The sequence below is a fragment of the Mastacembelus armatus genome, chromosome 12 (assembly GCF_900324485.2).
Source record: "Mastacembelus armatus chromosome 12, fMasArm1.2, whole genome shotgun sequence".
Taxonomy (NCBI): Eukaryota; Metazoa; Chordata; class Actinopteri; order Synbranchiformes; family Mastacembelidae; genus Mastacembelus; species Mastacembelus armatus.
The window spans coordinates 8,813,580-8,827,212 of record NC_046644.1 but is presented as its reverse complement, the minus strand read 5'-3'; the positions used below and the strand labels follow the sequence as shown (position 1 = coordinate 8,827,212).

General features: G+C 39.6%; 1 protein-coding gene across 4 annotated transcripts in view; it reads right to left on the bottom strand.

Annotated features, from left to right (window-relative positions):
• The window catches only part of palm2akap2 (PALM2 and AKAP2 fusion), a 56,843-nt gene that overhangs the window by 31,959 nt on the left and 11,251 nt on the right, over positions 1-13,633 (bottom strand). For all 4 annotated transcript variants that reach the window (XM_026298421.2, XM_026298422.2, XM_026298423.2 and 1 more), the window contains exons 3-6: positions 12,113-12,234; positions 2,221-2,335; positions 1,570-1,591; positions 432-557 (exon numbers count right to left, since the gene is read on the bottom strand). In XM_026298421.2, the coding sequence (XP_026154206.1) occupies positions 432-557; positions 1,570-1,591; positions 2,221-2,335; positions 12,113-12,234 (385 nt within the window). The remainder of the gene's footprint in view (positions 1-431; positions 558-1,569; positions 1,592-2,220; positions 2,336-12,112; positions 12,235-13,633) is intronic.

Genomic DNA, 13,633 nt, shown 5'->3' with positions numbered 1-13,633 from the left:
CCTAAACACACTAACACCAAAACTAAAGTTAATAATTAGAATTAGTTGTGTACCCATATTACTACAATGAAATTAATGCTAAAATACTAATCCTGCTACTGTTACCAATAAGATTACAATTAAACTGAAGGTAATAGTAATACTTATTTATGTTAATTACATTATTGACACAAATTCTAGTAAATCTACTTGTTTTTCTAATAAACGTAATTCTATGTACAACATATGTTTATAATCCATGTGCTTTGTCACATGTGGATGAGCAAATGAATTTGTGAAAATGTGTATGTGTGTCTGTGCACTCTCCATGTGCGCGTGAGTTTGCCCTGGTTATAATCTGACTTGGCTGTGGCCCAAAACTTTCCTGTCCTTCATCCCTCCCTCTCTCCCTCCCTCTCCCTTCTCTCCCCTCCCTCACCCTGCTGTCTTACCAGGTCTTGGTATGGCGTGCTCTCCAGAGGCAGGTGGGTCAGTCCGAGGCTGCGAGGCCAGGAAAGGCTGGTCGGGATCGGGGTCGGTGCAGTCCGAGAGGGGGGTGGACATGCAGCCAGTGGCATCTAGAGAGCAGGAGCACAGGAGGGGAAATGGTACATGGTCAGAGTCTTACACACACACACACACACACACACACACACACACACACACTCTAACATCAGCCACATGCCAACACATACACACACACTCTGGGTATACACACATACACACACCTAAGTGATGTACCACACCCTGAACCTAAAACACACACACATACAGCCCAACCCACCAACAGAGAAAATAACCACACCCCTGAGTGACCCTGCCCACTCCTATTCCACATATGCACACGCATGCACGCACACGCACACGCACACACACACACACACACACGCACACACGCACACATCCACTAACACTGACTTTTTCTGTGTCCGCAGCAACTCTAGTACCCATGAGGTTCTGTGCTTATGCAGCAGAAGCATGTGTGTGTGTATTTGTCACGGTTTGTGTATATGTGTGTGTGTGTGTGTGTGTGTGTGTGTGTGTGTGTGTGTGTGTGTTTGCGTGATGCCAGGAACAAAGCTTAGGGGATTACTGGGCTTGATGGTGAATAGGGTATGATAAAGGCAGCAGCTGCAGGCTGCAGAGTCATGGTCTTGTGAGTGTGTGAGCTTCAATAGTCTCGCTGAGCTGGGTTCTGTGCATATGCGTTAGTGCATTTTGGTGTATGTGTGTGTTTGTGTGCAGGTGCCTGTGTTTATTTGATTCCGTGATCACGGGTATGGGTGAGTGTGTATATTTGGGGGCCAGGCAGGAGTGGGCTCTGGCCTGCATCTCTCCTGCCTCAGCGAGATCTTTGTCCACACACATGCACATACACAGAGAGGCAGAGAGAGACACCACTCCTAAGAACAATACCTCAGAGGAAAACGGCATCCCAAAGAATGTGTTTCTGTAATTAATGTGCTTGAACTAATGTGTTTGTGTGTGTGTGCGTGTGTGTGTGTGTGTGTGTGTGTGTGTGTGTGTGTGTGTGTGTGTGTGTGTGTGTGTGTGTGCGTGTGTGTGTGTAGTCTGTGCCATTGCTCATACCTCCATCCTGGATCATCAGGCTCTGAAAGAGAACAAAGGGAAAATCCGTAAGAGCCACTGAGCCATAGTGGACTGTTTTTAGGGGGTTTGTAAATATGATAATAGCTTAATATAAAAACTATTATTTCTAAACAGACTATAATAGAATATATGTTAAAATGATGAGATTTCAGAGCTTTATTCTTGGTAAGCACCACCATCCTGTTCCTTGTTTACCACTATAATACATTTTTTAGTGGCTAACCCTAATTTTAACAAATCATACTTTAAAAGTAGTAAGATTTAGGACCCTGTTTCTCCTTTTAAAAAAAACTGTGTTTGATAAGTAAAAATTTCTAGTATTTCCTTAGTGATGCCTTCTTTAATAGTTTGCATCTTTGGCAATAAGACTCCATACTGCATGTTTAATCAATGTATTACAATTCTATTAAAGATTAACAGCTCTTAGAGGTTACAAGGTTTTCAGATGCTATTAATTTATCACATTTATAAAAAGCAGACTTGTATTTGTAGATGTCTATATAAGGGTTCATGTTGTTTTTACTTTTTGCTAACATGGTTACTACACAATAGTAATGTCAGTATTAGCTTATTTGCTTAAAAAGCAGCAATTTGTATCTCTAAGGTTCTAAGCAGTTTATGTTCTTATACCTTCTGCAGATCTTCTATCGAGCGCTCGGTCTCTTTCAGACGTTCCCGTAGAACTTGTTCTTTGGCAGAGATCTTAGACTCTTCATTCTCAAGTGCACCAATTTCAGACTCCAGCCTGTAGACACACACACACAACAGGAGAACATCTTCTGTCAGGGCATGGGAAAACTGGGAAACAGGTCAACTATACTAATCAAGTCATAACCCCAAAAAAAAAAGACAGAAAAAAGAAAGGATATTGTGAGGAGGGCAGGGACAGTGACAGCAACATGAGGCCTGGAGCAATATGCAAAATGTCAAATGTTAAAATGCTTGGTTTTGGACATAAAACACCCTTAACACTTAAAATGACTAATAACAGATTTACTGATCTGCAGTTTAATCTAAAACTAAATGGTTAAGTTTAGGAAAAGATTACATACTGTATGTAGTTAAAAAAAGTTTGTTGACTGGAACAATGATCCTAATGTCAAGGTCATATGCTTGATATATTGAACCATTTTCTAATGCTTCTTCTTAAAGAACATTTTGTTAATAATGATAATGATAATGCTGTTTCTGCCATTTCCTGCATGAGCACTTAAAGAACCAATTCTGCCATTCTCCAATTCTTAGGACAGTCTCAGGACATCAGTGCTATTGCCTAAATTGCACCAAAAATAGGCCCATGCAAGCACAAACATGGACACTCACATGAACATTTAAGGGATGGATGTAATAACAATACTAGGAAGCGGTCAGGGAGGAGGGCCAGGGTTGCTTCCTCACAGACTGCCACTACACACAACACTTCAGAATAAACTCCTTTGGGACATAAGGAATTTGTGCATATGTGTGTGTAAAAGAGATATTAAGCTTCATAACTATTACATAAACAGTCGGTCTACCCACATTGATCCAGAATCAACAGAGTGCACTCATCATATCAGTGACTGTGATGAAGTACCGGGACATGCTGTTCTGTTCTAAACGTACTGTTTAAAATTTGTGGGGTATTTTTGTGAAGCACTTTAGAGAATCTTGGTGGAGTGTGATGATTGTGCATAATATTATGGTCTGGTTCAAGACTATGTTGTGGTAATGAAATACCTGCTTTCAAAGTATTGATAATAGTAAATGCGACCAGAAAAATGATCAAAATATATTAATGCAGTAAACAGCAGAACATTCCACATTGATGTGGAAGTTGTGTTGGTTTGGAGCTGCTGGGTTATTCTGCAGCAAGAAGAAAAGCTCTTGTTTGCTGCATCTGTCACTGTCATCTGTCTCTGCTGAATTTAATCACACAGCACTTACATGTGAAATCTTGCTTTTATATCTGAAACCTAAACAAAGCATTAGACTGGATTCTTATCATCAAATTGACCTTATGTAACTGTGGCCTTAAGCCATTGTCTGAATCAAAATTATCACCACAGCTCAGGGTCATTCAGTGATATTTGAAAACGGACGGTTCAAGGGTCTATGCATTTAAAAAGTTGATTGTCTTTGGTGCAACAAATATAGCAACGTTCACAGCAGTTACTGTAAAACCACTGTCCATTGTGAAGACAGCCAGCATCTTGTCAGAGTGTACTGTTCATTTTAATGCAGCACAACAAGCTCATGGTGGCCTGGAATTGAATAGCAACTCAGCTGCTTAATGATTGCTTATACTCACAGTATGCTGTAGGCAGAATTAAACACTTACTATTAAACTTAGCCTTATAATTAACGTTTTTACTTTTAGGAATCTTGTTGTGAAGGTTTATAAGACTCATATTTAACTTTTAAGCTTTTTTCTCCAAGTTTATCCATCCATCCATCCATCTTCTATACCCGCTTTTCCTGTTCAGGGTCACGGGGATCCGCTGGAGCCTATCCCAGCTCTCTCTCGGGTGGAAGGCAGGGGTACACCCTAGACAGGTCACCAGTCTGTCGCAGGGCCACATATAGACACACAAAGACAGACAACCTCACACACTCACACTCACTCCTACGGGCAATTTTAGAGTCACCAATCAACCTGACTGACTTTTTGGACTGTGGGAGGAAACCGGAGTACCCGGAGTAAACCCACGCAAGCACAGGGAGAACATGCAAACTCCACACAGAAAGGCCGGGATGCGAACCCACGACCTTCTTGCTGTGAGGTAACAGTGCTAACCACTCAGCCACCATGCTGCCCTCTCCAAGTTTATATCTAAGTGTATTCTGTTGTCAGTCAATAACAACTGTAGTCAGACAGTGGTTATTTATGAATACAGTACAGGTTGACTATACAGCCCATATTTAACTCTAGCCTCACTTGTATGAGAAACAATGATCAATAACCTTGAACTAAGATACAAGGACTACACCACAATGTGTAATCAGTTTATGTAAGGAGACTGCTTCAAATGAGTACTAATTTAGACAAGGACTTTATTACAGTGATGGTTTAAATTTTTGTCAAGGAAATATGTGATGTTATACACTCAGTCCTTTTATTGGACAGAATGAAAGGGAAACCAGCCATACACTGGATATATTAATACGGTGATAGGGAAATCGAAAGGTAGCTGAATAAATATACGATAATGAAACAAATGCAAATGAAAAATATCCATGGAAGCAAACATGAGGGATAAGAGAGGAGAGACTGGGAACCTTTAGCTACTCTTCCCTGATCCTCCCAATCTCATTTCCTTATTTCCTTTCTGTCGGGAAATGGATTTTATGTCTCCATCCTGTGAGCTGCATGAGGTCTTGCCAAAATGGACGAAATGCAAGATTTACAGCAGGAGGAGGATGCAGGTTTTTCATCTTGCAACATTACTACTACTTCAAATGCTGTTTTAAAAAGGAGCATCCAACAAGACAAATCTTAAAAATATTCTCAGATGTGACCTGTCATCATGATCGTATCTATTGGACATAAATTGCTTATGACATTCAAATAAATTGTCTATAGTAAATTAATTTACTGTCCAAATCTAAATCCTTGTCTGAGTATAACCTGTCACCACTAATGAAAAATCATTGTACTGCTAATGAGTGTATACACTAAGAAATACAGAGGAGAAGACATTAGGTAGAAAATGCAAGTAACAAATGGTTGGAAAGAAGGAATCATTGTGTAACAGTAAACAATTTAACATTCACGTAGTTTAACTTAGTTTTAGGCAGGTTTCACAGAGGCAGCACTTCTGACAGGACGATTTGACAGGATTAGATCAAGTGTGTTTTTGATTGTGTCAATGTGGATATGATCCTGTTCATGGTTGTGTCTGGCACCCTCTAGTGATCAGACCTCAAACATGACCAAACCCAGATGATACTACCACTACTACTACAGTAGCAAGAAAAGAAAGTTTATAGTTCAGTACCTAAATACTGTAGTATATACATATATATATATATATATATATATATATTTCTCAAAAAGCTTACATTTCTCAGTGGCTGGTTATCCTTATTGCAGAATATGGATATATGGATATATGGCTTTTGCGTGCATGTGTATGTGCGCATGCATGTTAGATGGGGTCATGACCTTTCCCTTCCACTTGCCTTCATCCTCTCTTTATAGTTCTTTCTGGCAGCGTTACTATCTCTGCGGCAGTCCTGAAAAACACCAGTGATGTCACTGTCCTGCCCTGTCAACCAACCGCAGGCCAGTTGCTATGGATACGCCTGGGTGGGCAGAAACTGCCTTCCACATCACACAGAAGGAGGAAGAGCAGACATCTGGTTTTATGTGCGGTGTGTGCATGTGTGTGTTTGTGCCTGTGAGCATATGTGTCTGTGTGCAGAGACATACATCAGAGACACAGAGACAGACACAGGCAATGACAGACTGAGGGTATAAAGGAGGAAGATGGTCTAACCACACTGTAGAGAAGAGTATATGCTGTATTTATACATTTTACTTTGTGGGTGCTGTGTGCGATTGTAGGATTGTAGCTTTCTAGGTACAGTTTTTCTTGTAGGTGTGTTTGACAAAAAATCAAAAAATACTACTTGGAGGATTGGAGGCACTGTGCTTCTTTCTGTTACTGTCCTCAGTGGTGATCTGGTCCCCTGAGCACGAACAGGATTTGAAGAGTGACATTTGGTAAACAATTATAGCAGATAAAGAGCACCTGCTGCTTCCATGACAAAGATCAGGTGAGCAGGTGAAGTGAAGCCTGCTAGAAATTTCACAAATCAAATTCACATCAGTCGGAGAAGATGTAAGCTCTGTGTACATCAACCAGTCCTTTTATTCTCTTATATCTGACCTCATGTTATGCTGAGCTTGTAAGGACTTGTGCCAGTGTTTGTCTTTCACATCCACCCAGGAAATCTGTTATGTACAGTATTTGATGCCTTTAGTTGACACTCTCCTTAAAACTGACTAAAACTGAAAGAGCAAGTGTTTGGAGTGTAAAAGTGTGAAAAAGGACAAAAGTCAGATCACAAACACTACACTGAGACATTTGTGTTTTGTTCCTGCAAACTGCTGTGATGGAGAACAGTTCCATTTTTCTGTATATACAACCTGCTTTGCTTGAAAAGATTTACTTTGACATCCAGACAGATACCAAATGTATTATGCTTTTGGTTTTGGAAGAACGGGAGCAAGTGTGTTATGACCCAAAGTGCACCGTAAGCCAAAGGCTTGATTTACAACTTAAAAGAAAGATGGGGCTGTGCTGGACGTCACTGTATGGACAGTAAATGCCAAATATGAATTACGGTTGCTCTTAAATCCTACCATGGTGTCTTGGTCTGAACTGTGTCATATGCATTCAAAGACCAGTTGTGTGTCAAGATGTTTGATTAGGCGAAATTCTGGTGTTTTCACAGCAGTTGGATTCAACCAAATAATTTCAGAAATGCTAATAAGCTAAAAAAAAAAAGGTCAGGGCAACACTGCAATCTGCATCTATACACAGCTGAACTGGAATGACCTGAACTGAGCTGCATATCATTTTTCTGGTGAGTTGATTATGTGCTTTCATACTGCCACAGTGAGGCAAAAGACAAATATTCTTAGGACATAGTGTAACATGATGCAGGATACTTCAGTGGGCTTGTGCAATAAGTATAGTGCTCTAGCCAGACACTGTGCAGGAATCCACTTGTCTTTTCAGCACAGTTTAGGACTAAGAGGTTTTCTGGCCTGGTAATTGATTGATAGTTAGACAAGATATGATGAAACATTATTGACTGCTTTTGGAGAAATAAGGTCACTGCAGTGGGAGGAAAATGAATCACATATATTCTTGCTTTCTTGCTCAGAGTTAGATAAGAAGACGTGTAAGCATATCTGAGCATGCAAACAGGGGGAAACAGCTGTCTGAGGGTAAGTCTAGGGGTAAAAGTCCATTAATTGCATCCATATTTCCCTCACTTGCATCTTTTGCTTGTGTCTGAGTCCCACTCACTTAAAAAACAAGAAGGAAAAGATGCATCGAGGGAGGAGCTGGAAACATATTTTAAGAGATACCAAATTCAGTTTTTGTTTTAACAGAGCCAGAGAGCTGTTTCCAGTCCTTGTGCTAAGCTAAGCTAAGCTACCTATCTCCTGGCCAAGCTTTACTTAATGCACACACACACAAGTGGTACAATTAATGTGAGTCAACATATATTCAACACATCAAACTATAACTTTAACAGTTCTAAATTATAACTGTAGATCTTAACAGTGGAACGTATATGGGTTACTGCTCCACTACAATGATGGCGGCATCTGCATGGAGCTGACTGTGCAACATGAAACAAGCAATGCTCCAAAAGCAGCACAGTGTGGGTATGGGTCGTGTCAGGTCAGTGCCACATTGTGCCGCTCTATCCCTCTGTCTGTATACTTAGCCTGTAATGACAGGGGCATCTGTAAAACTACCACTGTTGCTGCCACACTCTTTCATTCTGTCTCTCTGTGTCTGTCGTTTCTCCAGGCTCTGCAAAGATAGTGTCTTCTGCACACAATAGCTACTATTTCTTCATCGCTCTGTCACTCTGTGTGTTCCTCAAGATACTTTACAGCAGGGAGAACAACTGCACAAACGGTCTCTATTTCTCCTGTGTCTTTTTTCTTTTACTCTGTGCTCTCCAGGCTCAAAGACCTTAGGTACTTGTATGAAAAAGCTTTCATAAAGATTGCACTGTTGCTCTGTTTCCCCCTCACTCTATGTAATTTTCAGTTTGAGGTCAACAGCAGGCAGCACTTACAACACCACACAAAGACACTGCTGTTGTCCTTATGTCTTTGTCTTTTGTGTTTTATAATGTGTCTTCTATTACATTTGCATAATCATATAGCTAATACGAAAGAACACTTGTTCATTCTTGCTTCGTTTCTTTTTTCTTCATACATTTAAAACAGAATAACACCAGAATTGTTCTCTATTGACAGCTACAGCTGTTTCTCTGCTTTCGTATGATCCAGTTTATGTGTTTTCCAGAGCCTGAAATTACAAGCATCCATAAAAGAGCCACTGCTTTGTCTTCGTCACTTGTTGTCATTAAAGTGTCCACTAGTGTATGTGTTATTAGTGTAACAGCTATAAAAGTGGCACAAACACAATGTCTGGGCTTATGTGTTTTTAGTTACACGAACATTGGTGTCTATCTCATAGCTGTTTATAGGTCAGTGTATATTTCATGGAAAACCAGGTTTATATATGATAATAGTTTTATACACTCTCCCTCTGGCACAAGAACACACAGTTAATGTAGTGTCCACATTCGTCCCGGCTATTCACCTCTGTCCCTATCTAGTATTGGAAAGAATCCAGTTGCCCAGGTTACAGGATATTCTGGGATTGTATCCCACAGAGTGTAAATATAGATGCCACACCCTCTGCCTGAAATGCACACACGCAGGCGTGAGCTATCAGTGTCCTGTCCTGTCCAAATCAGCTAAACGGAAATATCTCCCACGTTCACAGCATTACATCACACTAAAATGACAAACTTTTTCATAATGATGATTTTTTTTCCTTTCTCAAGGTGAATATTTTGAGGTAATTTAATAAAATAACTTCATTACTGGGCTTCAAGTGGAGGGTTTGTGTGAGTGAAGGCACTCCTTAGGCTCCCACACATGTGTTGTGACTTTATTTTACGCACTGGTGAAGACTGTTTTCTAAAAACCTTGAAATTTTAATCTTAGACAGATGGGCTCCTCTTACAGCAAGTTGCAAAAAACATCTGATACACTGACTTATAATACTATTATACCAAAAACACTACATCTACTTATATATAAACATAAAAAAGGGATATCTGATTCCTTGCTAAATTCTTGGTCCATGAAGACCCTTAGATAATTCAGGAGAGGATCTACAAAATAGAATGAGCAAGTGTGCTTGGTTTTCAAGAAATAATGATATACACACACTTAAAGTTAACATTGGCCTTAACTCAAAAACGCTACTACTTGAGCTCATACTCAAAATAAAGAAATCATGCCACAAGCCCTTTGTGGCACGACTAACTAGGTAGAAAATATTTATTTAGGGCATTATGCAGGACATATTTAAGCCTGGAATGGTTTAAATGGAAACATCTGAGAGGTTTAGAGGGAAAAATGCTTCTTTGGTGGAACTGTAAACAACTCGTAAACATCTGAATTGTGGCAATGGATCTCACCTGCTGTTTTGAAAGGAGTCACGATCCAAAAAAGTTTGGAGCCACTGGTTTTTATCATTAACAATGCATTGCATTTCATAAGGCTATCCAGAACTTTTGCATGCACAGTACATAGTAAAGACTTTAAAGTCTACACTGTAAAAAAAAAAAAAAAAAAAAAAAAATAAGAGTTGTCTTTGTGGTTTCAATAGCATCATAATTAATTAAACTAGACATTCTTCTCTTTGAATCAGACAACAAGCCTATTCTATAGCAGCTGAATGATGTGATTCAGATGAAGTGGCTCCACAATCACAACGGTACTTTGGTCTACAATGGTCTCTCTTTGACCATTCACTGCTGTTCTGTTTATACCAGACTGAATGTTATCCTGGCTTTCCTGACGACGTATGATGTTGATATTTTGTCAGCGCTGGGCTGATAAGCTGCACCGGCCACTGGCTAACAGTGTGCCTTTCATGCAGAGATTTGATAGATGAGGAGGTGGAGTGTGAGTCTGACTCACAGATGCCAAATTGACCCAGAGGTTCTCCACGAGAACATGCTCTGCTTAATTTCATGAAAAATGAGAGTAATCAAGTAATAAATGAGCACTGTATGTTGGCGGATTTGTTTTAACTGTACCCTCACTGCTTGAAACAGACATATTTCATCTTCCACTACACTACTGAGGTTTTGTTTTTTTTTTCAGTTTACTTTTTCTTTATCCAGTAGTTATATGCAATTGGATTTTCCTCTGCTCTTTCCAATAGCTTCGACTGCTTCAGGCTGTAACACAGTGGGAAAAATTCTTTTCACCCTGTCACTTTTAATTTCCAAGTAATTTTAAGAACTTTCCAGGTCATTTTTGTCCATGCTACTGGGGATGCGTGAGGCAAAGTCAGCATCTTCCAGGCCCTACCAAACATATTCATTGTTGGTAACTTCATACATGCTACAAACAGAAATACTGTTGGTTTAGGACTGTAAGATGAGTGTATAGAAAAATATGCTAGCCTAGTCTGCCAAAGCATATGCAATTTGCACTTTTGCTTTGGTTCCCAAAACACATACAGTGATATACACAGTTCATTAATTAATTTTGTGGAGTAAAAACGTCAATATAGCACTATTATTTTTTATTTTCTACTTAAAGAGCAAGAAGACAAATCTGCTCTACTGTAGAAGTTAAACAAATGTGGTTGTTCTGTCTCAGAGAAGACAAGATGTACCCAAGGTCTATTCCCACACCCAATCAGTGGAAAACACTCGTGGCTGACTGTAGCAAAGCACCATGATGCCAAGCGCTGCCTGGCACTTTATTCATAGCTCCAATGATCTCACCATTACCCCAACTTCATCTGGGAATTAGTGACTATCTTATGCAATGCTTAATGGGAAGGTAGGTCAGGAAGCTCCTCCCAGAGACACAAAAGCAGGAAACACACACAGAATCACATCACTTTCTTTTTTTTTCCTCTCTTTTCAACCGTTTCAAAATCTGACTCTCTTCCTTTTGCAATTACACCTTCCTTTCAACACGCCTCTCCTCTATCTTATAACTTTCTGGTTCTACTTTATGAGTTTTCCTGTTCCTCCCATATCTTTATATTTCCACTCTATCTATGCTTCTCCTTATTCCTTCCTTGTTAGCACTTGCCATATTAACACACACACACTGACACACACACACGCACACCTACACACGCACACCAACACACACACACAATATAGTGCCTGATGTTTGAATATAGATTCTGCTCTAGAGTTACAGAACTGCTACATTCCCGAGGACACCTCCAGTTACAGTGTGTGTGCGTATGTGTGTGTTCACTGTTACCATTATATAGTTGAGTCTTACAAAATTAGAGTTTGATTCCTGGAGTCTGCTTTCATGCCTCAAATATTGTTGATGTAATTGAAGTGTACCACTGTTTGATATACTGATACACTTTAGTTACCTAATAAATATTCACTTTGCAACTAAAAACATCCCAGTTGTTGATTTGTATCTGTACATCTGATGCTCTGATGTTTGCAGTGGAACTAAAAGCTGGTTGGTGTCACATTATCTAGTATTTCTATTTGGGACCATGTGGTGTTTAAAGACATTTCACTTCAGTCAAAACTGAAGAATATACATGAAGAAAGGCAGATGTGTAGTAAAAACAGGTGCAACATGGCACTCTACTACTCTCATCTGTTCACTGTCACTGTGTGATCACACTGATGTATGCAGTAATGTCAAAGCAGCAGGTCCAAATAAGCTTGAAGACTAAACAAAGTCTAAGATGCATTAGTGTAGGAAGAGTACCTCTGTATCATGTCCTCCAGCTTCTTCCCTTGTTCTTCATCCTGTTCCAACTGTTTCCGCCGTGCCTCTTCTTCCTCCACACCCATTCCCTGGAGAAGCCATCGGTCACGCATGGCTTTGGACTGAGGAGGAAAAACACAGTTAATAGAGTTAAAGTAAATGTATAAGAATAGTTCAATATTTCAGAAATATGATTATTTGTTTTCCTGTTGAGATTTAGATGCAGCAATTGATGACAGCTCTTCTGTCTGTGTGGCAGATATGTAGGTTGACTCAGCAGCCAGTTGGCTTAGCTTTGCAAAAAACTGAGATCAGTAGGAAACAGCCGGCCTGGCTCTGTCGAACTATAAAAAATCTGCCTACCAGCATCTCTAAAACACATTATATATTGTTTAACATAAGCCATTTTATTGGAGGCGATGTGCTGAACTGCTTCTTTGCTGGCACATCACTCTCTGTAAAACAGCAAATCATCATTTACATGCTTGTGTTTTGTTGCTGGTAGGCAGATTTCGCTGCCTTTGGACATAGCCCAGCTACCCCAACCTGCATATTTACCACCTCAGGCTGCTGATGTAACTCTTGCAGAGTAGAGAGTAAATAGTAATTTGCAAAACGTCAAACTATTCCTTTTAAGATTCTGGCTGACATATCGAAGGCCCACCTCTTCAGCCTGTCAGTGATTTGAAACAGCTGATTGTGTGTTTAAATGTTGCTAGTATTTAGATATGTCAGAGTCTCATTTTAGTGTGTAGCATGCCATGCAATGAGCTGTCTTGCTAGTCAGCAAGCGAATAGTTAATCTGCCATTTCTGAGTTCATCAGATTGTTTGGGCTGTCCAGTCACACTATAACACTGTCCAAAGAGTTCCTCTTCATAACCTGGCTAAGATACAGTATTTGTAGAGATTATTAACAGCCAGTGGACCTGCCAAACACAGTTACAACAAATAAATGTTTTGGCCCACACATGCATCCATTTTTACATAACACAGCTAAACTCTAAACTTAGCTGTTACTCACAGGAAAATACTATTTGCTAATGGTGACTCCAATCATGCTAGAATCTCCTGTAATTTGTTCTCATGATATAAAAAATGATTTTAAGTGGTTGTTTTTCTGGTATTGTACAATCTCTTATGCAAAGTGAAAGAAACTTGAACTCCTCCTCTCTTAAATTTCAATGATTCTGCTTTGTGCTTTTACACTTTTGTCTTTTTATTACATTGTATTTTAACATTTTTTAACATGGCCGATAAGATATAGTATAACATTCATGTTAACCAGACATACAGATTTTAGAACCATTTATTTGCATTACGGTGCATTATATTCAAAGGCAACAAATATAAAAGTAACAATCATCTCATCAGGGAGGGGTTACTGGTGTTCTTTAATATTTAAATGATGAATGCCAGACCTGTGTGTTTATGTAATTAATGTGTCAGTGCACAAAGAGTGGAGCTCTGTTTTGTTACCACTGAGAGTTGAGCTGGAACACTTAGCTTCACCTTTGGCTGT